This window comes from Alligator sinensis, unplaced genomic scaffold (assembly GCF_000455745.1).
Source record: "Alligator sinensis unplaced genomic scaffold, ASM45574v1 scaffold927_1, whole genome shotgun sequence".
NCBI lineage: Eukaryota > Metazoa > Chordata > Crocodylia > Alligatoridae > Alligator > Alligator sinensis.
Window position 1 is genome coordinate 1,069,615 of NW_005842155.1, and position 25,599 is coordinate 1,095,213.

The window sequence follows — 25,599 nt, forward strand, 5'->3', positions numbered from 1 at the left end:
CGCCCCTCGGGCGGCCTGCCACAGCCCTGGCCAGCCTCGTCCCGTCCCCAGCAGCACATGGGAAGCTGGCTTCAGCTGCATGCTGCTTTTCCTGGCTGATGCCAACCTAGTTCTGCCCAGGCGGGTCCTGCAGCACCATGTCAATCCGGGCATGGCATTGGCAGGCCGGGCGGGCGGGCCCCAGGTTAACCCCGGCCTGGCCCTCCAGCTTCTCAGCACCAGGTCAACCTGGTTGTAGCCAAGTGACTCCTGCAGCATCATGTCTACCCAGGCATGCATGCCATGTCAACCCCTGCAACTTCATTGGTGTCAATGTTCACGTGACATCACTTCCTGTGACGTCTTTGAATATGGCTCGCTGGCCCACTGGGTGATAAAAAGTTCGTGATCCAGCTCCACATTCAAAAAGGTTGGACACCCCTGAACTAGAGCCAAAAGCAAGGGTATTCCTCATCTTCTGCAGTATTAGGCTGCATGAAAGAAATCTAGAAAGTAAGCAGCTATACCACAGATGCTTACGGCTCACAAGATATGCTTGGAAGACTCCAAGGGATTCCTGAAAATATGACAACAATGACCAAGCATTTAAGTATTTCTAGAGAACCCATTGCAAACAAAAGTTTCCCTCTTGCTTCTTTTATAAGCTAACTGGCTGGGACCACCACTAAAGAAGTAGCTGCATTTCAGAATTGTATACATTAATAGTTCAAAACACTTTGGTAGCAATAGCATCTTTCATACAAATCAGGATCAGACTGGTCATGTGATTGAAAAGACCAACACAAAGATTAGTTATTTAAAATTCTGCTCAAGCTCTTACGGGTTTTTGGTAACATGTATTTGTCAAAACTGGATAAGATGCACATCTCTTTGCTGGCTTGCCAATTTCAGTTTTATATTTCTGTCATTTCCAGTAATTTCACTTTAAACACAAGGGGACTCATCGCTTACACAATTTAAGCTGAAAGGAGGTGTCCTGTAACCATTTACTGTATCTCCTACATGCTTCTGAACCACAAATTCTATTCCAGCCACCTTCTACTCGATGGTCAAGTGTAAGATGCTATTCTACTGGCACTATTATCTTCGTATCTGTGCAACAGCCAAAAGTTTGACATCATGACTAGAAGATAATTCTTACAACATGTACATATGAGGTCCAGAGTTTAGCAATTATAATAAAACATCACTCAGTTCTCTAAAGCATTGTTTGACAACCAGTGTGCCATGGCACAAAAGTGTGCCATCAAAAATGAACAGGTGTGCCACAGAATTTTACCATGGCAATGAGCTACAATAGATATGAGGATGGGGAATGCCTTCACAGGTGTGCCGCGGAAAAAAACTTTAATGTAAGTGTGCCTGGGGCTGGAAAAGGTTGGGAAACACTGCTCTAAAGGACACACACACATTTAATCCCTGTTCATAACTTAACCCATTTTAAAAGGACTGCAAATTAATTCTGAAAGGGGACATGACCATACATAACCTTTAACTTTTTAATTAAGGCCACCAAAATATGGCTTGGATCAAGCAGAATAAGAATTTGTCCTAATTCTCATGCTTTGGAAGGCATCCAAGAGCAATAGGAGGCTGAACTACTCAAAGTGCTTGTGTGTTACCCAACTAATTAGAAAAAGCTATACAAAGGCACACAATTCAATCGTGAAAATAAGTTTACATGCCCAACTTTTAAATTTTGAATTTAGGATTTTTAAATTAGGAGAAAAAGTCTACATATAGAACCTTAAAAATCAATAGTATCTATCAATCTATCTACCTACAGTATGTATGTATGCCAATTTACAAGCGAATCAGGCTACAAATCTGCAAAGATTCCTCTAACATCATTCATTCAGTCAGGGATGATCCTGACTTGAGCAGGAGACCAGAATAGATAACCCCATGAGGTCCTTCCCATTTGGACTTTTGTATAATCATGTGATCTATCTGCCCAAAGACAAGCCAGGATCACCAAGCCCAGCCCAACTAACTACAAACAATTCCAGTGGAAAATTCTGTATTATTTATTCTATATTGTGATAAAGTGCAAACATGTCAACAGTTTTGTAGCTGAAGCCTAATGACTTCATTTAATATCACCAATACTAGTCAGCAAATGGTATTCCCCATGGTATTTGAACAGCTGTTGAGCCTGCTAAATGACACACTGATATTTGAGTTATTTTTCTGGCAAATTCTTACCCATTATTCAGCCGGCTTATTAGGTGCTCAAATACTATTTGACAGTTACATTATTTGATAAATACTTGTAAAATTTATTAAATAGATAGAAAAAAGCTCAGCAGCCCTAAGCATTAAATCTCTAAAAATAATGTCAACGCCCTCCTTAGTACAATATTTATTTTCTTACCTTACGTTCACCCCACATTCTCACTTTCTCTTTCTATTCCTTACATCATACGTTCCTCCTCATCCCTTTCATTTCCCCCTCCATATTATACTTCACTTCTCTAAAGTTATACTCAGCCTCCAGCCCCTTATCAAACTTCATGCAACATGCCTGAAAATTAAACAGGCACCCACCCAACCAGACAGCAACAGACCAACATGAAAGACACTTTCCGCACTACAAGGTCATTTGTGAGCTATTTTACTGCTCATAACTGCTCTGCTATTTTACCCTGCTCATAACTACCTCACTGCAACAATAGGAAACCTATAAGCTTCAGCAGCTGCAGCAAAGCCACAGACACGGTACGTCTGCAGGCTAAGCAAAATCCCCACTCTGTCGTATGCACTCGATTCGTATTTGGGACATTGAGCTTCACAAAGGCCAACGACTTTTCAAGGAAAGCTTGAGTTCTGCAAAAGCTGACTGCGGCAAGGGAAACTTTGTTTAAACTTAAGTTTCACACAGAGAAGAAAAAGAAACAAAACAAAAAAACCCTTTTACTACTCCTTGAATTTGAAAGTTTTCAAGAAAACTAAAACTAACTCACGATATTTACAAGCTTGTCTAAAGAAAATGCCGCTCTGAATTCCACAAGCAGCCCAGCAGCCCAGTGCACTTTGTGTGCATAGATAAAACTTTAACAGATATTAAAATTCAAATTATAGGGCAAGCAAGTAATGCAGATGGCTGCCCCAAGGGAGCTACATCATCACAGGACTCTTGCAGTCCAGACAAGCTGGATTAGTAACTACTCCATCTTGCACAATTCGTTTTCATTTAGGAAAGCAGGTTCCCAACCTGTAAACACCCAAGGGACGTCAAGTCCCAAATCTTGCAAGCGCTTCACTATTCAGAAGCTTGAAATAAGCGATATACATCTATACAGGCCCAGACTAGGGGGAGCGCATGTCATCGGAGCGAAGCGGAGATGCTCGGTTGTGGTTATTCACCTGAACATAAACTAGAAACAGTTATCAGATGTGCATCCTTCCTGTTGCAACTAGTACTTATGATAATGGTATCCAATTTTGTTATAATAATAATGGTCATCCAGCAGGAACGTCAGCAGAATTGAGGATCCAACATTTATACTGCAGGAGACCCCTAAAAGCCCCCTGAGGACAAACAGTTGAATCTGCTGGGCGCCAGAACAGACAGACGCCCAGGGAAACATGGTCCTCAACCCAGAGAGCAATTCTTAAGAGCGATCCCCTCCTGAACCCAACAGACACGTGGTGTTGCATCAGGGGGTAGGGGGATCAAGCTCCACTTCGGAGCCAATCCAGGAGCTGCGTGTCTGCAGTCTCTCCCCCCCGATCCCCACCAAAGGCAAGGGGGCTCCAACCCCTTAGCAAAACACTCCCAAATGCTTCTCCACACCCAGGCTGTCGCTGTTTGTCTTGCGCTGAGGGTGACGTCAAGCAAGAAAGGACAGCACTTCTTATCAGCCCAGAGCACCAGACAGCAGCCTTAGGGGCAGGGAGGTGTACGTCTACCCGCCGCCTCCACACACCTGCTGCAGCCAGTCCCAGTTTGGACTGGGCAACGAAAAAAGCCCACCAGTCCAGCAAACACAGAGGAGCACGCGTGCCGGGGTGGCACAGGGGTCACGAGCGGCCTCCGCGTGTGACACAGCAGAGCCGGAGGGGACAGGCAGGGCAGGGCTGGGAGCGGAAAGCGGAGCAGCAGCAGCCCGCTCGGGGAAGGGAGCAGAGCAGAGCAGCAGCAGGGCCGGGGAGCACGTGGCTGGGAGCGGAAAGCAGAGCTGCACAGGGCAGGGATGGGAGCGGCCCTGGGGGGGCCGAGGGAAGGAAGAGCACCGCGCCCACCCCGGCCAGGCCGTGACACAGCGCCGGGCCGGGCCCGAGGGGCGCCCCCCGCTTACCCAGAAGAGGTCAGTCACGGGGATGCGGAGCGCTCGCCAGGAGGCGCCGCCCGGCCGGAGGTACCTGATGCTCCCGGGGCGCCTCTGGGGACTCATCCGCCCGGTTCCGTGCTGCTCCCGCGGCCTTCCCGGGCCTGCTCCAAGTGCGGGCGGAGGTCGCCGGGACGCACCTTCCAGCGCTAATTTCTCTTTCTCGAGCCCCTTTGCACCTCGCTGGTGAACCGCCCGGAGGCCGCTGCACCTGCGGAGGGGCTGTCCGCGGGGAAAAACCTTCCGCCACATGTCAAGTTCGCCCCTCAGAAATGTGCTGCTGGCTTGCTTCTGATCCAACCTCAGCTGGCAGCGGCACAAGGGTCTGCCCTGCGGCAGGGCCTGGGCAGTGGATGGGCTCCCAGCCACAGCGGTGCACCATGCCCGGATTGAACCACGCGTGCCCCCGAGGCTGGGGGACACGGCGACCACCTGCAGGTGGTGGCAGCAAGTGGGGAGCTGCAGCAGGGGGTGGCAAGCAGGGACCTCCCGCAGACGCAGCCATCCGCGACCGCCTGCAGATGCCGTCGGCAGCGAGGGGGAGTAGGGTGGCAACACTTCTTCCAGCGGGTGCACCACCAATCTCAGGGGGTGTACATGCACCTGCGTGCACCCACTATGCGTCGCCATTGATGCCCAGCTGGGGCTGGGAGTCCTGTTGCTAAGGGCCTGTTTTTGTCATTGTTTGTCCCAAGAAATTTGTTGTCCCCTTTTCCTGTAGCCTCCCTGTTAAGGGAGGCCAGTGAGAGACTGGGTGGGCTTAGCCCAAGTGTTTTAAAGGGTGACAAATAGGCCTGTAGCGGAGGGGACATTCATCAGGGCACGGACCGAAGTGCAACTCCCCGCTGTAACTGAGAACGCTTTGCAGGAAGGCTGCAGAGTTACAGCGAGCCCTGGGAATGAACACGAGATCGCTGTTGGCTCCAGGCTGGGGGAATCTAGCTGCTAGTTTTAGTCTGCAGCCAGTTTCCCATAGTGACAGCCCCTCCTCTCTCCCAGCCTGTCCCTTTTTCAGAATAGGAAGGGGGAAGGCAGCAGAGGTCTAGGGGTTCCCCAGCCAGCTCTGGAGGGAGGGTTGGTGAACTGGAACCCCCCTCCCCGCCCCACCCTCCAGCAGGGGCTGAAAAGCCCCCAGACCAAACTCCATCTGCTCCCTTCCTCCTCCCCTCACCCCCATTCTTAAACAGCTCGAAGCTGGCAGGCAATGTAGATAAGTTACAGAGGATGCTCTGTTTTGAAACATCTTCATCTGACTGCTCATGCACTGAGAGGTCAGATTTTTACAGGAACAGCCAGTTTTTTAAAGCAGTTTGTAGCCATGCACTTGTGTTCGGTCACAGCTATAGACCACTTTCTGTGGCCAGATGAAGCAAAAATTGTCACTTCTTTCTGAACCCTCTGGGCCACTTGTGGCACCCAGGCTGCAGGTTGGTCACCAAGCTGGGGGCAGTTGTGGAACTGACTAGTTTCCAGTACCAGAGTGCTGCCTACTTAATGAGTAGTGTTTACATTAAGTACATACTTCTGATAAGGGCAACATTTTTTTCAGTCCTGAAGTTATGTCCTTCAGGACTACATTGTCTGCAGCAATGGTACTATACAGGTTTCCCTCGATTTATGCGGGTTCTTTATATACAAATTTGTTCTTATGCAATGAGCATGTTTAGACCCATGATTTGTTATATGCAAGGTAAATTCACTGTTATGTGATCAGTGTAGATGCCCCCCCCCCCCCCAGCACCATCCTGCGGCCGCCCCCCCCCCCCCCAAGCAGGTAAGTCTGGGGCGGGGGCAGGGGGAGGGGAAAGGGCCATGTCCCCACTCACCCCAGCCCCGGCTGCAGCGGCCCCGGGAGCAGCTGACACCAGCTGCCTGCACCAGGACACGGCCCAGCCCAGGAGAAGAGGTGAGTGGGGACAGGCAGAGCACGGTACAGCCCAGCAGCTGCAGGCAGCAGACGCCAGCTGCTCCCAGGGCTGCTGCACCCAGGGCTGGGGTGCGTTCTGCTGTTTCCTCTGCTTTGCTGCCTTGTGCACCCCTCTCCCTGCCCCTTCCCTAGTCTCAGACTCGCTCCCTCCCTCACCGCCATGGAAACCTATCCCTATTTGTTACGTTATAAAGTGGGTTCACTTTATACAAATTCAGTTTATGCGCTGGTCTCCGGGAACGCATGTACAGCATAAATCAAGGGAAATCTGTATGTGTCAAGATAGGAGCAGTACCACATAGCTGTGATTAATTATTAACGGCCTTTAGAAATAATCATTTGGTAAGAAACTTCATTGTAACAATTTCCTTGCAAAGCTGATGTAATTAAGCAATAAAGTAGATGGGTTTGTCAGCAATCTTATTTACACTTGAGCATCTCTAAACGCAGAAGGAGCTGCATTGTATAACCTTGAGCAATGGATCAACTGTTCATCTATTCTAGCTGCACCTTCAAAATCAGACTTGATGCCCCAATTTCACATAAAAAAAAATAGGTAGTAGACATCAATGTTCATGTACATGTCAGTATACATACATGGCATTATATATACCACTATACATGCAACGTGGGGTCAGATTTTCACCCAAACAGCCATTTTTGTGTCTGTCTAGCCATGCACTTGTTTGGTCACCCATCTAGCAGCAGAAGGTGATCCAGGAAAAAGAAACGTGATCAGACAAGTAAACCCAACAGCCAAAGTTGGAACTACATTTGTATAATTTTTTTTGTTTGTTCAGTTTATACAATGACATTAGAAAGGTTGCTTTGCAATACTGCAAGGGAATGTTTGGTCAGAAAAACTCTCTTTTAAATATATTTTTGCATCCTCTTCTTTCATCATCTCATACCAATAACACTACCTGGCAAGGTTGTTAAAGTATCTCTTTACCATCCATGATGACCCACATCAATACCATACACATCTGGTAGGTTACCAATCTCACTTGTAAAGAATCAGGACACATCTACAAACACTGTAGTAGGTCTCTCTCATGGCTATGTATGTACTGAACAACTACTGCTACTGATGACAAATTCATAAGTTATTCTTCAGCCTAACATGATGTTTAGGAGATAGTAACTGCATAATTAGTGGCACTGAATAAAGACGGGAAGTTCTATTCTCTGCTAGGAGAAAAAACAAGTATGAAAAACAAAAAAGTATCGAGTCAGGAATGTGAACAGGACACATTTTTCCTCTTCCTTGCCTTCTGTCCCTCATCTCCGTCCAGTTATATGCTAGGACGTCTGCAAAAAACACCCCTTCCGTTACACTTTCAAGACTCAACTAAGATGGAAGATACAAGGATCATTTTCCTTTGATTGTCAAGCAGTTGTGCCACAGATAACAATTTCAACTGTTACTGTTCTTTCTATTCTAAAGAAGTTTTTTTCAGGACATTAAAAACACAGAGATGGCTAATAACCAACCAACCAGAACAAGTCTTCTACTGTATAGCTTAACTTCAAAATTGCCAAACCTTTCTAACATAAATAAAAGCTCTCTCTGCCTACTACTATTTCTAAATAACCCAAGACACCTGAATTATTATTTCATCTGAAGAAAAGTTAGTTTAATTCTATAATTTTTTTTCTATTTATTCCTAGTTTAGGTTTTAAACAAAATATATTAATATTTTTCCTTGAGGTTTGCACATGAAAACAAATATGTCCATACTTTTGTCCGATTGTAGATAATCTGGTTGTTTAGAGAACATCTTGAAATCTTGCTATATTGGGCAATTAGCTGGTTTTGGAGAGGAGGCTATTATTGTATGTAGATACAAGTCTGTATTATTGGGGAATAAATTGGTAAGATTGAACATTCATGGAGTATCTGTAATAAATATTATTTTTTAAAAAGGTTATTCTCATCTGTACTATTTCATAAGTGATAAATACTCATCAGGAAAGGCCTTAAGAGGCCTCAAAATCCTATTGAATCCAAAAGAAGCTTAATCAGTTCCTTAACTAAGCTTTTAGATGTTTCTTATAGAAATTCTAAATAAAATTAAATTATATCGTGCCACCATAATGGGATGAGGGTGAAAGCAGTAGAAGAATTCAGAAACAGCAACAAAAAGAACACCAAGAATTTTCCATCAGATGCAGCATCTAATGAGTGGAACAGGGAGGATGAAAACAAATATGGGCTCAAGCAGTGCAAAAATACAAAACAAATGAAATCTTGCTTTGCACACAGAAAAGACACAACAAAATTCATGGGATACACATTTATTTGAGAATATGAAAAAAGTTCTACTTTGGACTGTTTGCCAGAGAGAAAGAAAAACAATCTGAAAAACAGAAAGACTAAAAGGCATGGAAGACGCCTGTGCGTGACTTCTTTTATTTTGGAAAAGCTGCTGCATATCAGCTTTCACACAGCTCATGACAGAATGGGACATTAATCCAATGGCAGGGAGACCAAGACAGCTGTGGATCTCATTCAGCTGCAGCTTTCATCCGCCTTCCCAGCCATTCAGATTCTAACATTTTCTTCCACCTGCTTTGCGGTTGAGGACTGTAGACCCACAGCTAGGAGCTAGGCAGGCTTATTATAGTGGTGACCTGTACTCGTCATGTCACAGCACAGTCAGAGGATACACATGGCTTTTCAGGAGGGAAACCTTTGCCATTTGCTGTCCCCATCACATCCTGGTGGTGCTGCTGCTGCTTGGTGCTTATTCTTCAGTTACCCCTGCTTATTTCATGGCTAACCTTCCCTGAAGGTTATTCCACTATCCACCACCTGTGGATGCTACAGGTCTGCCCCACAGAGACTAAAAGGAAGGATAGGAGGGAAATAGTGTACTCACTCCTCTGTGGATCTCCGTCAGTGAAGTATTGGACAATGGAAAAGAAAAAGCCAATCGCCGGAATGCTATACTAAAAGCAGATCTACTGCCCCCACTACAGCAATTCCACTGGTTTACACTAAGCATGGATTATACGGTGTAATAGAGGAAGTGCTCTTGGTGGCTTCCAGGTACCAGCTAGGAAAAATTTCCCACTACATTAAAAGGACTTTGGTCAGATGATTTCACCCCCACTATAATCCACAACTCTCCTTCCAGGGTGTGGCCAAGACGTCTCTATCAGAAATGATTCAGTATGTCTTACGCAAAGCTATGACATGCAGAAGTTTTGTTGTGGCAACAGACACTTAGAAATGGTGCACTTGCCTGTAGAGGCCACCATAAGTAAATAGCTCACGATTCCAAACTACCAAAGCCTGGCAGGACAATCTAGACCAGGTCATTCCTCCTACCTTGTAGGCCAGGGTCCAGACATGCAAGGAGAACTGCATCAGGCCTCCACACTCACTGGCAGCCCGTTTCTTCAACAGTACCTCAAAACAACCAGCACCCAAATCAGTTCTGACAGATTCTTTTAATATTACAAGTAAAACCCACAACCCTTATTTTTGTTGCAAGCTTAAGCACAGGGGGATGTTTTCTCCCAGGTATAAATCAGGCACCCCAAGTATTTCTCTCTCTCTCTCTCTCTCTCTCGGAAAATTGTTCACGTTCCAAGTCAAATCAGCTAAATCAATTCCAAATCTCTGAGTCATTCACGAACCGTATGTGGCTCTACTACCCGCAAACATCCTCGAACCCCCACCTGGGGCTTCGGATGCTTCCAAAGCATTTGGCAGGTATCCTACATGCACGCCCAAACCCAGAGGCTTGGGGTTCAGATGCCCGTTTCATTTGCCCGTGGCCATATGGCTGCCAGAGCGAGCTAGGGAGGAGTCTCCCATTTCCATAAAGTGGGTGTAAAGTCAAGATCTCACTGGAAATGGAAGTGGGAAGTTAACTATACATTACTTCTCCCAGGTACTATCCCTTGCCAAAAAAACGGACTACGAAACCTCCCCGTAGTGGGCATGGTGTTTCCCCTCATATAAAACAAGCTTTCGCGGGCTGCAGCTCACTTCATCAGATCCCATCACCCTCCGGCAGCAAACGCTTCCTCAGTAGAAGCTGGGGCTGACAGGGCTGGGAGCGGGCAAGCCAAACGCCAGCAGAGCGTCCCATAACAAGGAACAGGAGACGCGCGCGCACCCCCGCCTCCACCCGGCGCCAAACCCAGCGACCCGACCCCGCCCGCGTTCGAACCCCACGCGCCGCAGAACGCTCCAGACTCCGGCTGCGCCTCATTGGCTCAGCCCCTGGAGATGGAACGTTGAGATACCGCGGGGAGCTTAGCGCGCCTGCGTAGCGCCGCCTTGTTTCCATCCGGGCGCTGGTGGTTGTTTGCCGCGGCATGGCGACTGTGGCCGAGCTGAAAGCGGGTAACGGCTGGGAGCCTGGGGCCGGGGCCGGGGCCGGGGCCGGCTTGGTGCTTGCCGGGGCTCGGGGCGTGACCTCAGCCTCCTCCTGCCACCGCGCGGCTATCCCCCGGGCACAGCATCTTCCTGCAAACGCCGCTGCCCAGTGGCTTCCCCAGCCGGTGCGGGAGCTGAAAGCCTGTGTCCTTCCCCTGCGTGACGCAGGAGGAGCCCTGGGTTTTGCTTTGTTGTTTCACCCTGAGCCCGGCAGTGCTTGCGTGTCTCCGAGCAGCCCGCCTTGAGATGAGAGGCTCAGGTTTCCTTCCTAAGTGCCCCGGCCCTAGCGGATGTAGAGAAACGGCTGGAGAAGGAACAGAGTAAGCCGTAGGTGGCAAGTGGGTAGATCTCAGGATTATGTTGCCTCAAAAAATCAAAGCGTGTTGCCTGTGTTGAAATAATCCGCACCATGGGCGATTGGTGCCACCTTAGTCAGGGGGGCACATGTCCCCCAGCAATCAGTCAGCCCCCCCTGCGGCCATTCCCACAGACCAAGGAGGGTCCCCCCCACGGCCAGTCACTAGGCAGCCGATTGCTGCAGCTGTTTCTGGAAGCGGCGAGCGTGGCCAGTCGGAGTGCACCGGCGCTCCCTACGTGACGCCACTGATCAGCGCGTAATCAATCATGCGTTGAAATAATTTGATTTTCCTTGACAGAGGGAGACAGCTCATGGGGTTTGAATGCAGCCCAGGGCCAGACACAGGCATGGTTGAACTGGGTGGCGGACAGAAAGGGGGCCCAAAAATGGTAATATTTATTATTATTATCATTATCTCTGGTAAAGGAGGGCTTGATACTAAAAGTTTGCCCAGGGCCACCAGGAGTCCAAGTACAGCACTGATGCAGCAGCTTGACCATGCTGCCATCTAGGAGCTGGTGGGAAATCAGATGAAATGGGGGTATGTTTTGACTTCCTAAACCAGGATTTTTGTGAGTGATGGAGTTTTTAATTTTGGAGCAGGGCAAATCAACAGGGGTTGAACAAAGTGAGTCTTGGCGCCCTCCTTATGCAGCGGTTTCTATCAAATCTGTTTTTGCTATATTTGCTTTTAATCAGTGTTCCAAAAAATTACACAGTTGATATTATTTTTTTAATCGGTGGGATTCTCTACGATTAAATTAGGCAACAATTTTAAAACGACACCCTGTAATAGAATGTCTTTGTGTGTTAACAGTTCTAAAGGACACACTGGAAAAAAGAGGTTCACTGGGACAAATAAAAGCAAGGCTCAGAGCTGAAGTCTTTAATGCACTGGATGACCAGAGTGAACCACGACCACCATTATCTCATGAAAATCTCTTAATCAACGAATTAATTCGGGAATACTTAAACTACAACAAATATAAATATACAGCATCTGTCCTAACAGCAGGTATTTGGTTGGTGTTTGGGTTTCACTGTCTTAATAGAAAACTAGCCTCATGTTTGAATCAGTATTCTGTAACGATGCCATAAGTATATAATCAAGATGTAAGAGAAACTTTGAGTTGGGCTGTTCTTGGCATGGCTCATGAAGTTTAGCAGAAGTAAGATGTAGACAGCACTGGTTATTTCTCTCTATCAAGCATCTAGCCAGATGATGATAGTCTTTGTGCAGTTGTATCCAGTTTCCTTCCCACAAGGCAAATGCTTTGATACACTGATTGATCCATGGAAGAGGAAGATGCTCTAGAGCAAACCTAACAGCTTGTAGTTATGGGCAGGAGAACATCCCTGCACGATGGACTTTGTTCCATGCGCTGCATATCCTTGGAAATGAAAGTATTTCCACGGAAATGTCATTTCCCATTTCAGAAAATGGGTACAGTACATTGAAATCATATAGTGCCCTGGATATTTCCACTTGATACCAAGTAATGTTAAGTGAAAGTATTATAAATAAAGGAATACAAGTTATTTGTAGACGAACTAAAGTAACACTATAAATTAAATGAACTGTTTTCTCACCTTTTCTAGTACTGCTGATACATACTGTCTAACCAAACCTCAGACGTGATTAGAAATGCTTACTATAAAGAATGGATAGTATAAAATAACTGTTAAAGATTCAAGCTGTTACAACTAAGCTTTTTTCTGGTCTTGACTCTGATTCACAAAGCAGTACTTGAAAGCCGTTTTGTTTAATTGCATGGCTGTAAATTAAAAACTGTCCATAACACACAGCAGTTATTTGTGAAGTAAACTATCTTTGTTCCTGTCCATTCTGGAATTATTGCTGCTGATTTCTATATTAAACACAGTATGGCAGAAAAGTGCAATGGACTGTAATTGTGCATACCCGTATTACTTAAATTTGAAAAATTCAGTAATTTGATATATGTGCATATGACATTACACATAAGTCCTCTTTCTCTTAAAAAAATATGTTAAAAGCACATGTACCCCATGAAGGGAGGGGAGCTGCTTAACCCCACGGGGCTGGGCTCATCACGTGAGCCGGGTCCCGCCACCACTGCCCCAAGGGCTGCGCGGCGCAGGGCTTCCCCAGCTGTGCCTGATGGGACGAGCTGGGGACAGCGCCTGCTACTTCTCTCTGGCTCCGCCCCTTGCCCCCGGCGTCCAGCTCATCTCCTGGGACCCGCCAGGCTTGGCGGGAACAGGGCGCAGTGCCTGGCGCAGGTAGTCGGCAGGGCAGCCCCGGGGGGGGCCTCAGCAAGCAGGATCCTGGCGTGACTGGCATGACGTGTCCTGGCTGACTGCCAGATCCCACGCTCTGGGCTCACAGTGCTGGGGCTGTGTGCGCGGGCGGCCGAACACCATTGTGAGCGGGGCCATACGGGTGAGGGGCTGCAGTGCAGCGGCTGTGTCACTCCAGCCCCCCTTGGGCAGCGCTGGCTCATGGGGCTGCACTGCTCGGGGGATGGGGATATGAAGTCATTTATTTCTCCCCTTCAGTCTCTGGGGCAGTGGCTGGCTGGATGCAGAATGGGTCCCTCCTGCCCCTGCCCACCAGCAGCTACTATGAACATTGCAGTAGGACTGCACAGGCAGGGTCTCTCTGGCCCAGGACAGAGGGTGTAAAGAGGTGTTTGTCTTGGGTTATAATAACTGACTGGCCTGTGGTGCTAGCTGACAGCGCTTCCCATATGGGACCCAAACCCAGTAATGGCTGGGCTGCCCCAGCCATGAGACAGAGACACTGGCACTGGCATCAGGAGACAAAAGTCCTAGTCCTGCCCTGACTCCCCATCAGCATTTGAGGTTGCACTTGGCATATGATGGCAGCACCTGCACATGTCAGGCTGTACCTTACATATTATGACTATACCTGATGGGTGGGGGTCCATATTGATACCACAGTATTATTACATAGTAATAAAATGGTGATTTTGAACTGGTGAGTTATTTTTAACTTTACCTGTCTCTGCCAAACTAGTTTTTCTATGACTAAAATTAATTTTGGCTCTATTAGCTACAGGGCCTACGCTACGCTCAAAAAATGGCAAATCAGAGGAAACGAAAAATTGATGCTGAATGTCAAGTTTTCAAAGATAGTTGAACCACTGATTTTTTTGTTATTGAACAACACAGGAACATCCTGTGTCTGATTTGCCAAGAGAAAGTAGCTGTCTGCAAGGAGTACAATGTGAAGCGACATATTCTACAAAACATGCAAAGAAATTTGACGGCCTGGTGGGTCAGATTAGAATTGATCGGGTGAACTCCCTAAAACAGCATGAATGGGCAACAGTCTTTTTTCAAAGCTGCAAGGCAGAATGCTGAGGCAGCAACCGAGATCAGTTTCTTGATATCCGAGGCAATAGCTAAGAGAGGGAAACCATTGTCTCATGGAGAATTTGTGAAAGATTGCTTGGGCATATTTACATCTGAGGTATCCCCTGATAAACAGTCAATGGTGGAGGATATCAGCCTTTCACATCAGACAGTTGCTAGAAGAGTAGACAACATGGAATCAAACATTGAAGATTCACTGATGGAAAAGACTCAGTGCCTGTCAGTTTTACAGCTTGGGGGTTGATGAAACCACAGAGGTGAGTGATACAGCTCAACTGGCAATCTTTGCACGAGGAGTAACCAAACAATTCCACGTTGTTGAGGAACTGCTCGACTTGTGTCCAATGAATGGCAAAACAACAGGAAACAAAACAAACAGGAAACAAAACACTTCGTTTTCAATGAAGTGAAATGTGTCTTGTTGAAATTCAATCTTCCAGAGGACAAACTGTGGTCTAACAACTGATGGAGCCCCTGTGATGATAGGCAAGCATGATGGATTTGTCAGTTTACTGGTCAAGTCAGTGCCTCAGGATGTCATCACACATCACTGCATCATTCACCGGGAACAACTGTGTGCAAAGGCCCTGGAGATGAAACGTGATGGAAAAGGTTGTTTCTACAGTCAATTTCGTAAGGTCAAAGAGGCTTAATCATAGACAGTTCCAAGCATTTCTTGCTGAGATAGGATCAGACCATGATGACATCGTTTACTTGTGCCAAGTTCGTTGGCTCGGCAGGGCAGTCATACTAGCCAGATTCTGGTCACTGCTTGATGTAATTAAAACCTTCATGATGAACAAAGGAAAAGATGTTAGCTTCATGGATGATGATGCATGGCTGAATGACTTGGCATTCCTAGTTGACATCACCAAGTATCTTGCAGATTTGAATATAAAACTACAAGGGAAGGATCACTTTGTCAACAGACTGTATGAACACATCCAATCCTTCAGTCATAAGCTGGAATTGTTTCAGAAACAGTTGAATAAAAAGAATGTCACCCATTTCACAATACTATTAACAAGATGTGCTGAGACTGTGAACCATGACAAGTATTCTGCACTGATCGGCCGTCTGCTGGATGAATTCAAACAAAGATTTGCGGATTTCAGGGAACACAGCAATGAGCTGAAGCTGTTTGCAGATCCATTTAGAACGGATGCCACCAATGCTCCTGACACGTTCCAAATGGAACTAACTGACATCCAAAAAACAGTGCCTTGAAGAGAGCTTTTGCAGAACATGACCTACTGACATGGTACTTTTTCCCAAATCTATCATTCTTTCCCAAATCTATTGAATCATGCACTTCGGTTCATTGCACTGTTTGGCAGCACGTACTGCTGTGAACAGCTTCTAACTTCTAACTTATTTCAAAATTATGATTTTACTACATTTTCCCTCCTAAGCTGTGTAGTAGAAGCATAATATTGTTAATGTATTAGAATAATTTACATTACAATAGTCTGAATATTTGAATGAGTGCCTTCAAGAAAATAGGAAATATCTATTTAGCACGTTTCTTTTCTGTGTATATCTTTAGACTGTTGGGGAAATGTTTTTATTTTTCAGAATCCGGTCAACCTGAAGTGCCATTGGATAGACAGTTTCTTGTCAATGAGCTGAATATAGTTGAAGATCCAAGTGGAAGATCAGTGTAAGATAACTTGAAAATGCACCGCACTGTATCTTGTGGGCCACGTTTTTCTGCCTGCTTTTAAAATTAATATGATTTATCACTATTATGAAAAGTGCCATGTGACTTTTATTTACAGTCGTAAGATTGGATACACCTATCGTCTCTGAAGTAACTGGCCTACATTTGGACCTAGAGAAGTCTGATTCTACTCCGCACAAGCATATTATCACAACCCCTATAATAAGATGTATTTCTGGGTTTAATAGTTTGTATGCCAGACTCATGTTTTATCCAGTTTATATTAGTCTTCTGGGATAACACTAGTCACAGATACTAACCATTATAGATCTGTTTGTCATATATGACTCTCTCACATCTTTCAACTAATTTTAAGAACAGTGGCAAAATCTAATAGTCTGATGCATGTCTGCAGTTTTGTTATGCTTCTGGACATGACTACATCTACAAACCACTGAAGTTGCTATAGAAACTTGATCAGTATGCTAAAAAAACAAAGTTAGGGTTTTCTTTTTATTTAATCTGATTTGTACATCCTCCCTGTAAAGGAAGAGAGAACCAAATGGAAATTCCTCTTTGCAAAATTAGAGTGATATGTTGCTTATAGAATGTGAATAGGAAAGAGTGCTAGTTGTGACTTTGAAACTGAAGTGATAAACCTAAAGCACTAAAGGCACAGGGTTTTGAAGTAATTATGCTAACAAGATCTGTATGTAGTTTGGGAATGAACACTATGGATTAAATTGCCTGTTTTGTTCTTAAAAAAGACGTTTTATGTTCAATACTTCATACACTATATATGCTACTTTTCTTTCTCTTTTTACAGACCTCTCTTATATGGAATTATAGCTCAGTTTTTACATGGTGGTAAAGAAGAAAGCATCCATAATGCACTTCCAAAAGGATCTTCACAGCAGCTTCCAAAACAGAATCTCAGCAAAAAACATAATGAAAGAAAAAGAATAGGTTTGTATATCTTCCTCTGCAGCTCCAGTTTTTGATTTTAGCTACGGAAGTCTGTTAGCTCTCTTCAAAGACCAATTGTAACCTAAAATAAAACTGTAAAATAAAATCTCTCTTTGTGCTTCAAGGAGCAAATTTTGGCACACAATAATTATTTATTCCCTTTGGAAAATATGGAATTGCTAAGTAGAATTTGATTTCAGTTTTCCAGTCTCTTGAGCCTTTAACAAAATTTATCAAATGAAGTTAACTCAGATGAAAGTAGCTGTTGCCATAGACACATAGGCTGCTGAGAGACATGAAAGGAAAAAAAACAGCGCTTTACTGAAAAAGGAAGCGTGTTGGTTTGACCCAACTTGATGCATAGATTTCATAGACATTAGGGCTGGAAGAGACCTCGGAAGATGATCAAGTCCAGCCCCGCTTGCCCGAGGGGCAGGAAGTCAGCTGGGATCATAGGATCCCAGCAAGATAAGCATCCAGATTTCTCTTGAAGGCATTCACCGTGGTTGCTTGAACTACCTCCGATGGCAGGCTATTCCAGATCTTGGGGGCTCAGACAGTAAAGAAATTCTTTCTTACGTCCAGCTTGAAACGGTCTTGCTAGAGTTTATAACCGTTCGACCTTGTCATCCCTTGGGGTGCTCTGGTGAATAACTGTTCCCCCAGATCCTGGTGAACACCCCTGATAAACTTATAGGTGGCCATCAGATTGCCCCTGAGCCTGCGCTTTTCCAGGCTAAAGAACCCCATAGCTCTCAGCCTGTCGTCATAAGGTCTGTTTTCCTGACCTCTGATCATGCGCGTGGCTCTCCTCTGCACTCTCAAGCTTCTCCGTGTCCTTTTTGAATTGTGATTCAATCAGGTATTAGATAAAAGTGCCAAAAAATGAAGCGCATGATCTATATAGATGTTGGGCAATCTGGGTCAAACTGAAGCAACGCCTCTTCTAGGCATGCGCTGCACTTGGTGCAGGGTCATGCTGAGCTGAAAGTAAAGCATTGGGTGTTTTGGGGTCTTTTCATTCCTGTAAATGGCCATAGTGTTTTTCCTGTGACTTTGTGCCACCAGATGGTGCTGAAGCAACTTCATTCCAACATAGAAACTAGGCTTCTTTAAGGTATTGGTTCTTCTCCCTTAATTAAGTTTCAGTCTGGGAAATATTTTATCAAAGTTTTTAAAATTAAGTTCAGTGATTTAGCACACTTAATATGAACAAGTATGAATTTGTCTGTTTTGAAATTGACTCCATACCGGTCTGCCCTTGGACCTGTTCAGAGCTCTCTTGCCTCTGATAGAGTGTCACAGAACAGGAAATGCGTGGAGTCAGATGCAGGACCAGAGTGTTAATTATAGGACTTCATGACATTGTTTGAAAGCTTTGGTCAATCTGTATTTGTGGAGCAGGCTGATTTGCAATTAACAGCTAAAGAAGAGACAAATAAGAATTGTTCTAAGATATCAGAGATTCAGGTATTTAATTGTGCAGTAAGTCTTACTATGGAGATGGGAATTCAGCCAAGGAAATTAATTTCAGCATTTGGGAGCTATTTCCTCCTTTTTATAAATTCAACTTTTAATAAGGTACATCTGTGCAGCAGTATAAGAGCCGACCCTTATTTTTTGTCAGAAATGTTCCTGTTGTCTTTTTAGAGTTCTGATGCATGTTTTTTTTGTGAAGTCTTTAAAAAAAAAAAAACAACGGGGGGGGCTCCTGCTAAGTGCTCCAAGTTGAATATTATTCAGACAGTATTTAAATTTTATTCATTCAACATCAGTAGGCGCTGCATTTCGGATCTGGCTAGTAACAAGCCAGAAGGCTGTCTCTCTCATTCTCTTGTACAAATATTATAGTTGTTTAGACAGAATGTTATAATGTATAAATGTTAATACAAAAACAGACATAGATGAGCTTCCTTGTCTCCTGCTATTATAAACATAGTGTGTTGAGATTCAAATTACTAAAATGTTAGTGATTACCATTTGCATCTCTACTGAATATGCAGATGCATTAAGTACTTATACTATATCTTATGTTCATTTCCAGAGGGAATTCCGGAACCAGGGAGGATGGCTGGCACTCACATTGAAGACCCATTTATTTTACGGGGTGCAAACAGATGACATTTTTGCCTGTTAAATTCAGGATTAGTACAACCTTTTACTTAACTTTTGTAAGGAAGAACTATTTGTCTTATGGGCTTCCATGGAACATGCATGAATAATGACTGTTTGTAATATTGCATGACTGGGTTTGCATGTATTTGTTGCCGGAATAAATGGCATTAGCAAAAGGTCCGTTTCTGCAGTGCTGATACAGACTGTGCTCCCATGGAGGTCCAGGATAGTCATACGTCTGTCTAGATTGCTGGATATGAAATGTTAATTTTCAGGAATAAGAATTAGCAGAAATAACTAAACATTTCCAGCACACACTGTATTTATTGCTTACAGTACTACTTCTGCACTTGTGAATAAAAGCTAACTTTATTTTCTATTTTATTCTTACAATATTTGGCATGTACAAGTCCATTCTTAGTATTTTAAGCATTTGTTCAATAGGACATGGCAAGGCTGCATCTTTCAGATAATCAGTGGAAAATTAGCCATGAAAATAAAACTAAAATGCTTCAGGGAATACTTGTTACATGTCCGGAAACAGGGACTATATTTATCCTTATGTTGAACAGTGTTAAGCCTCTTTTCCCAACTGGAGTTGTCATAAATTGTGTACAGTTAGCATTACAATAAGTACAATATGGGGGTAGGCTCAAGGCATTTTCCTAAGGTCATGGAAATCAAAATCAGACTATTAAAACCAGAAGTTCAGTGACCCACAGATTCCCAGATATGTCTTTATTTTTCCCATCTTAAAATTCCCAGACTATTGAAAGGGCATCTCACAGCTGTGTATATGTCTTTCAAACTGAGTTCTACCGAATGCATAGGTACCTAAAGTTTGCAGTGCATTCAGTAGGAGTTTTGTGAGAGTAAAAGCTGTAGGCTTGGACCCTTGCTGTTTTATCATCTTGGGCAGCATATGTGAACATACTGGGGGGAGATGAGTTGGTAATTTAGTATACCCATAGGAGAAAACGGTCGATGCTTCTACAACTGCCAGCAAATTCTGCTGCTACAGCTTTCTTATATCCAATGATATGTTTGTAAGTGAAATCACATACACAAATAACAGTTATGAGTTTACAAAAGAGACTACTTAGCTGTCTTCAGTCAGAACTGAAAGGTCAGTTAGCCTGTTTGACTGGCCTGTTCTATCATAGAAAATAGGGTTGGAAGGGACCACAAGAGGTCATCTAGTCCAACCCCCTGCTCAAAGCAGGATCATCCCCAACTGGATCATCCCAACCAAGACTTTGCCTACCCAGGTCTTAAAAACCTCCAAGGATGGAAATTCCCCCACCATCCTGGGTAACCTGTTCCAGTGCTTTACTACCCTCCTTGTGAGAAAATTCTTCCTGATATCTAAACTGTCATTGCTGCAACTTGAGACCAATGCTCCTTGTTCTGTCATCTACCACCACTGAGAACAGTCTAGCTCTGTCCACTTTGGAACCCCACTTCAGGTAATTAAAGGCTGCTATCAAATCCCTCCTCAGTCTTTTCTTCTCCAGACTAAAGCCCAGTTCCCTCAGCTTCTGCCAGGCTCCCTAATTTGCATCATTTCTGTAGTGGGGGGCCAAAACTGGACACAGTACTCCAGATGCGGCCTCAACAGTGCTGAATAGATGGGAATAATCACTTCCCTTGACCTGCTAGCAACACACCTGCCAATGCAGCCTTGTATGCTGTTAGCCTTCTCTGCAACAAGGTCACACTGTTGGCTCACATTCAGCTTATTGTCCACTGTAATGCCCCCCCCAAGTCCTTTTCTACAGAGCTACTGCCCAGCCAGTCAGTTGTTCCAGCCTAACTGCAGGACTGTACTTGGACTTGTTGAACCTTATGAGATTTCTTTTGGCCCAATCCTCCAATTTGTCTAGGTCTCTCTGAATCCTAGCCCTACTCTCCAGCGTATCTACTACTTCCCCCAGCTTGGTGTCATTGGCAAACTTGCTGAGGGTGCACTCTATGCCATCTTCCAAGTAGTTGTTGAAGATATTGAAGAAAACCGGCCCCAGGACTGACCCTTGGGGCATTCCACTTGATACTGGCTGCCAAGTAGACATTGAGCCATTGATTACTACCCTCTGAGCCTGATGCTCCAAGCAGTTTTCTATCCACCTTACAGTCCATTCATCCAGCCCATACTTCCTTAGTTTACCTGTGAGAATGTTGTGGGAGACTATCAAAAGCCTTGATAAAATCAAGGTACACCACATCTACTGGTCTCCCTGCACCCACAGATCCAATCATCTCATCAGGGGTGACGTGTAGGAGTTGCACACAGGTGCACATGCACCCCCTGAACGTAGCGGTGCACCCCCTACAAAAGTGCCACTGACGCTCACCACAACCACAGGCACTGCTGGCAGCATCTGCACGCAGTCCGCAACGCCACTGGCCACCATTGCTGGTGGTTGTGGGTGGTCGCCAACCCTTGGTCAGCATTCGCCGCCGACAGCACTGGCAGCGTCTGCAGGAGATCCCTGCTTACCCCTGCCACGCTCCAGCCGCTGCCACCTCACTCCTGCCACCACTGTGCCCCCCTCAGCTGCTGGGGGCATGAGTCATTCACGCTTATCATAGAAGGCAATCAGGTTGGTCAGGCACGATTTGATCATCCTCCATCCTCCATCATATAGTACTTAAAAGTTTCCATTAAGCACCCTTGTGCTTTCTCCTGTGCTGTCTCTCACACTGGGGAGAAGCTCCCTATAAACATTTGCAAAACCACTTTGTTTCTCAAATACATCACATCTCCTTTGATGTGGTGTCTGCCAAAAAAAATCAAGGCTGCTGACAGTACTGGTTAACCTACCCCCTGTACCTTCTGGTCTGTCTCTAGCTGTAGTTTGCACCTCTACAATTTCTAGTGTAGTGGGATCCTGGCCCATAACTGGGGCCTTAGGCTGTCACAATGTTTGATGCTTATTCATGCTGAACACAATTCATAACATAAGATGTATGGGACTCTTTTTTCATAGTTTCTGTCAAAATAGAGTAGTGTAATACTCCTCTAACATAGTTAAGAACTTGTATTCAATTTTAGAATGAGCATGAAACTGTTTCTTAAATGGCAAAACACAGTTCTTGGACAACTCGGATATAGCATAGGCCTGGTTTTATACCTTAAATAGTTTCTAGCTTTTAATTGCATGACAGGAGAGAGTGTCAAGAGCCTCAACGCTTCTACAAATGTCATCTCTGTTTACATCCTTGAGGAGCAGGGAATTCAGGTCATAGAGAGAGAACAGTAGCTGTCATGTCTCCCACCTTATTTGAAACCCCAGTATAATGGACCACTTTCTGCTGCCTTCCAGCACATTTCCTGCAGAAGTTGCCTCTGACTGAACAAGGGCTCCAAAAGGAATTCACACGAACTTTGTGTTAAACAACATTTGGGCAATGTCATTACCATAGAAGGAGATGATGAAGCTGGGATTTGCCTTTCCCCCAATAGTCCTGTATGTAAAAAGGACTGTTGAGGCCTAGATTGGAAGTGCATGCTCCACTGAGTTGTGAAATGGGGGTTTAAACTTGGATTCAACCCAGAAATCCATTTTGCCGCAATCAAAAGATAAGAGACTATTCAGGAGTTAGAGGGAGCTAGCTTCACAAAAAGGAAGGTTCTGCACTGCTTTGGTGTTTAGGAGTTGCCACATTTGCTCAGTCCAACACAACTATGTTTCTTTTAATTTTTTTAGAAGTGCAAGACATGATTTTTTTTAACATGAAAATTAATCAGAGAAACTAACACACATGTATAAGAAAGTCTTGGAATTATGCCATTAAAATGTACCAGCCCAGCCCCAAAATTCAGCATGCCCACTTTTAGTATGATAAATACTAATGAAATACAGGATCATCACTCAAGATCCAGGCTTGGAGAGGACCCCCTTCTCATTTGTCTACGTTCTATTTCAAACTCTTACATAAAGTAAGCATAGATTTGTTAAGTATTTCTTAACAAAAACTTAAGGTTTGTTTAAAGAAAAATCAAACTCTAAGTTACATATTCCTAAAAAATATCCCTCTATGTACTATAAAAAAAATTCGTTTCCCCAGTTCTTTAAAAGTTTATTGTAATGTTTATCCTAAATCACAGACCTTGCATTTTCTGTCCAAGTTTCCTATAGAAATCAGAAAAATCCTATAAATAGACTTAAATGCTTAAGTTGAAAATGTGTCTTTAAAATGGGGCCAAAATGCTTTTCCAAATAATTTTGAAGATTAGGTGCTGTAAATGTGAGCATTATGGATGAAAATGAATTTCTTACTAAATCTGTTCTGTGTATAGGTCTGATATAAACTAAGGTGACAAGGAGAAGGAGCACTTCATACAGATATCAGATCTGGAATGTCCTCTGGAACAATGTAATGCAGAAGAGAAACCTGTTTGTATCCAAATCTTTGCTGTCCCTTAAAGTCAGAGGAAGCTACATTTATAGGATCCACATCATGGATGTAATTTCAGAAGTATTAGTTTCTGTCAATTACACAGAATAATTTTCCTTTTTGTGCCACCACATTTCATGAGTTCAATTTCATGCTCCTTCTTTGGCACCTATACACCTTTTAGTCGTGCCAGACAATCCTTTTACCGGATGAGCGATTATCATGTACTGATAACTTGCAGAAAAAGAAAACCTGAAAAACACTCTCAAAGAGCTTCTTTCATTAATAGCCAGTCTTCAAGTGGCTTAAAATTGACCTGTTTGATCCAGGGAGTATAAAGCACATCGGGTCAATAAGGGCTCAGTTTGGCAACATGCTGATAATTCTGTCCCAAATCCAGCATTAAGTATGTAATTAGCTTATGAACTCATTGGGACAAATCATAAACATAAGTATTTTATTGGACTGAAGGCAAACTGTTCCTCACCTTTCAACTTTTGTAAGCTCAAAAACATTCTGCTATGTAAACTATCTTGTTAAAAGGATCCACAAGACACTAGTTTCCATACCTGTTAACAATACCTTACACGTGATGACATTAAAGTTTTGTTAACATGTTGCTATTTGTGAACTTTTACTTTTCACTGCATTTCATATGGATTGCTTAGTGGAAAAATAGACTAGCGAGTTTCATTTTTATACCTAGCAAGACCAGTCTATTCCATTCTTTCTTCTCCCCATCAGCACATAATATTTGGACTGCAAGTGCAGGAACAATATTTTTAAATCCAGACTGCTTGGTTTTTTCCCCTGGAAAAATGTCTTTTTTTTATATTTTTTCCATGTTTGAAAACTAGATATAGGGTTCTCGGCTGACAAAGTCTTAAATCATGAAAACATGGTAACAGAACACTTCTGGAAATCAGCCTCCTTTACTTTGAAAGTTAAAGCCCATTTTCCACATTTGTTTGATAAATGCTGTAATATTTAGTAAACAGGTGACCACTATCCCATGATCATGTATTATTCTATTGATCTTTTCTCGTTTTTAGTTTTACCTTGTAACCAATGCTTGCAACTCAAACTCTGTGCAATTAGCACATGGCTTTTGGTTATAACTATTCTTACACTTTTCAGATATGTTGCATGTCACATCATAGATCACTCACCACCATTTAATCTGTTAATCATGCTGCTCAGACAGCAGCCTGCATGCATGCCCATGTAGCTGATGACAAAATAGGAGGTGTAATTTCCATTCCTTTTTAAGCTACTATTAAAATATATCTGTATTTGTGAAACATCTAGATGGGTGAATAAATAATTCTGATGAATGCTATAGAATATGATCTTACATTTCAGAGGCCTCCCCTGCTTATCTTTACCCTTCTGTTTAAAAGATGAAAAGCAGCAGAAGAGATGTAACAAATAAGTAAATTAGCAGAAATTTGTCATCAGGAAGGTTCAAACCTTTAGGTTTTACATCTTGGATTGGACATCTTGCCTTGACTGGTGTAAACTGTTGCCTTCCTGATTTTGGTCAGGTTTTACGTGGTTGTAAATAACCACACAAAAGCAAGGCAGCATGGACACTCGACCTACATCTGTAACTAAAGGATCACCTGCCTGCATTGAAAGCTCAGGTTTTCCAGTGAATGACCAGAGGTGGACAAATAACTTGCCTGTATGCACATTAAATTTGTGAAGTATTACAATAAGCTATTTGCATATAACATCCCCTTCCTTATTTGCCCAGTTGTAATGATGGTGCAACAGTTGACAGAGAGAGCACATGGGCCTCAGTTCATGGCACCAGGATCTTTTGGTAATTATTTTGACACAACATGAGATATGTACTGCCCTGCCTCTTTTCTCAGAGGCTCTTCCTGGAAAACCCAGCCTGGAATGGAGCTGCCCTGTCTTTCTCAGGGAGGGGGTGGATATTTCAGTGAGAAGAGAGAGCTGCTTGGAGTCAGTAGCAACCCTCTCACTCAGGATCATGCTCTGGTTCTCTGGGTAGATCAGTGCACCATATTTAGTCTGTTGCTGTGTGCGGGTAGCTTCAGTATTTCA

The 25,599-nt window shown here is 44.0% G+C and overlaps 2 protein-coding genes across 2 annotated transcripts in view; one reads left to right on the forward strand and one right to left on the reverse strand.

The window, feature by feature from the left end:
* Nucleotides 1-10,427, reverse strand: part of LOC102378532 (multidrug resistance-associated protein 1) — an 87,103-nt gene extending 76,676 nt beyond the window's left edge. The window contains exons 1-2 of the mRNA XM_025206426.1: nt 10,259-10,427; nt 9,593-9,673 (exon numbers count right to left, since the gene is read on the reverse strand). Of these exons, the coding sequence (XP_025062211.1) occupies nt 9,593-9,673; nt 10,259-10,273 (96 nt within the window). The 5' untranslated portion in view covers nt 10,274-10,427. The remainder of the gene's footprint in view (nt 1-9,592; nt 9,674-10,258) is intronic.
* A 28-nt stretch (nt 10,428-10,455) lies between these two features.
* Nucleotides 10,456-19,507, forward strand: FOPNL (FGFR1OP N-terminal like). The gene is made up of 5 exons (XM_006025581.3): nt 10,456-10,618; nt 11,827-12,024; nt 15,963-16,047; nt 16,874-17,013; nt 19,058-19,507. Exons 1-5 carry the CDS (start codon nt 10,591-10,593, stop codon nt 19,132-19,134), a joined length of 528 nt encoding a protein of 175 aa, XP_006025643.1. The 5' UTR covers nt 10,456-10,590; the 3' UTR covers nt 19,135-19,507.
* Nucleotides 19,508-25,599: the final 6,092 nt, after the last annotated feature.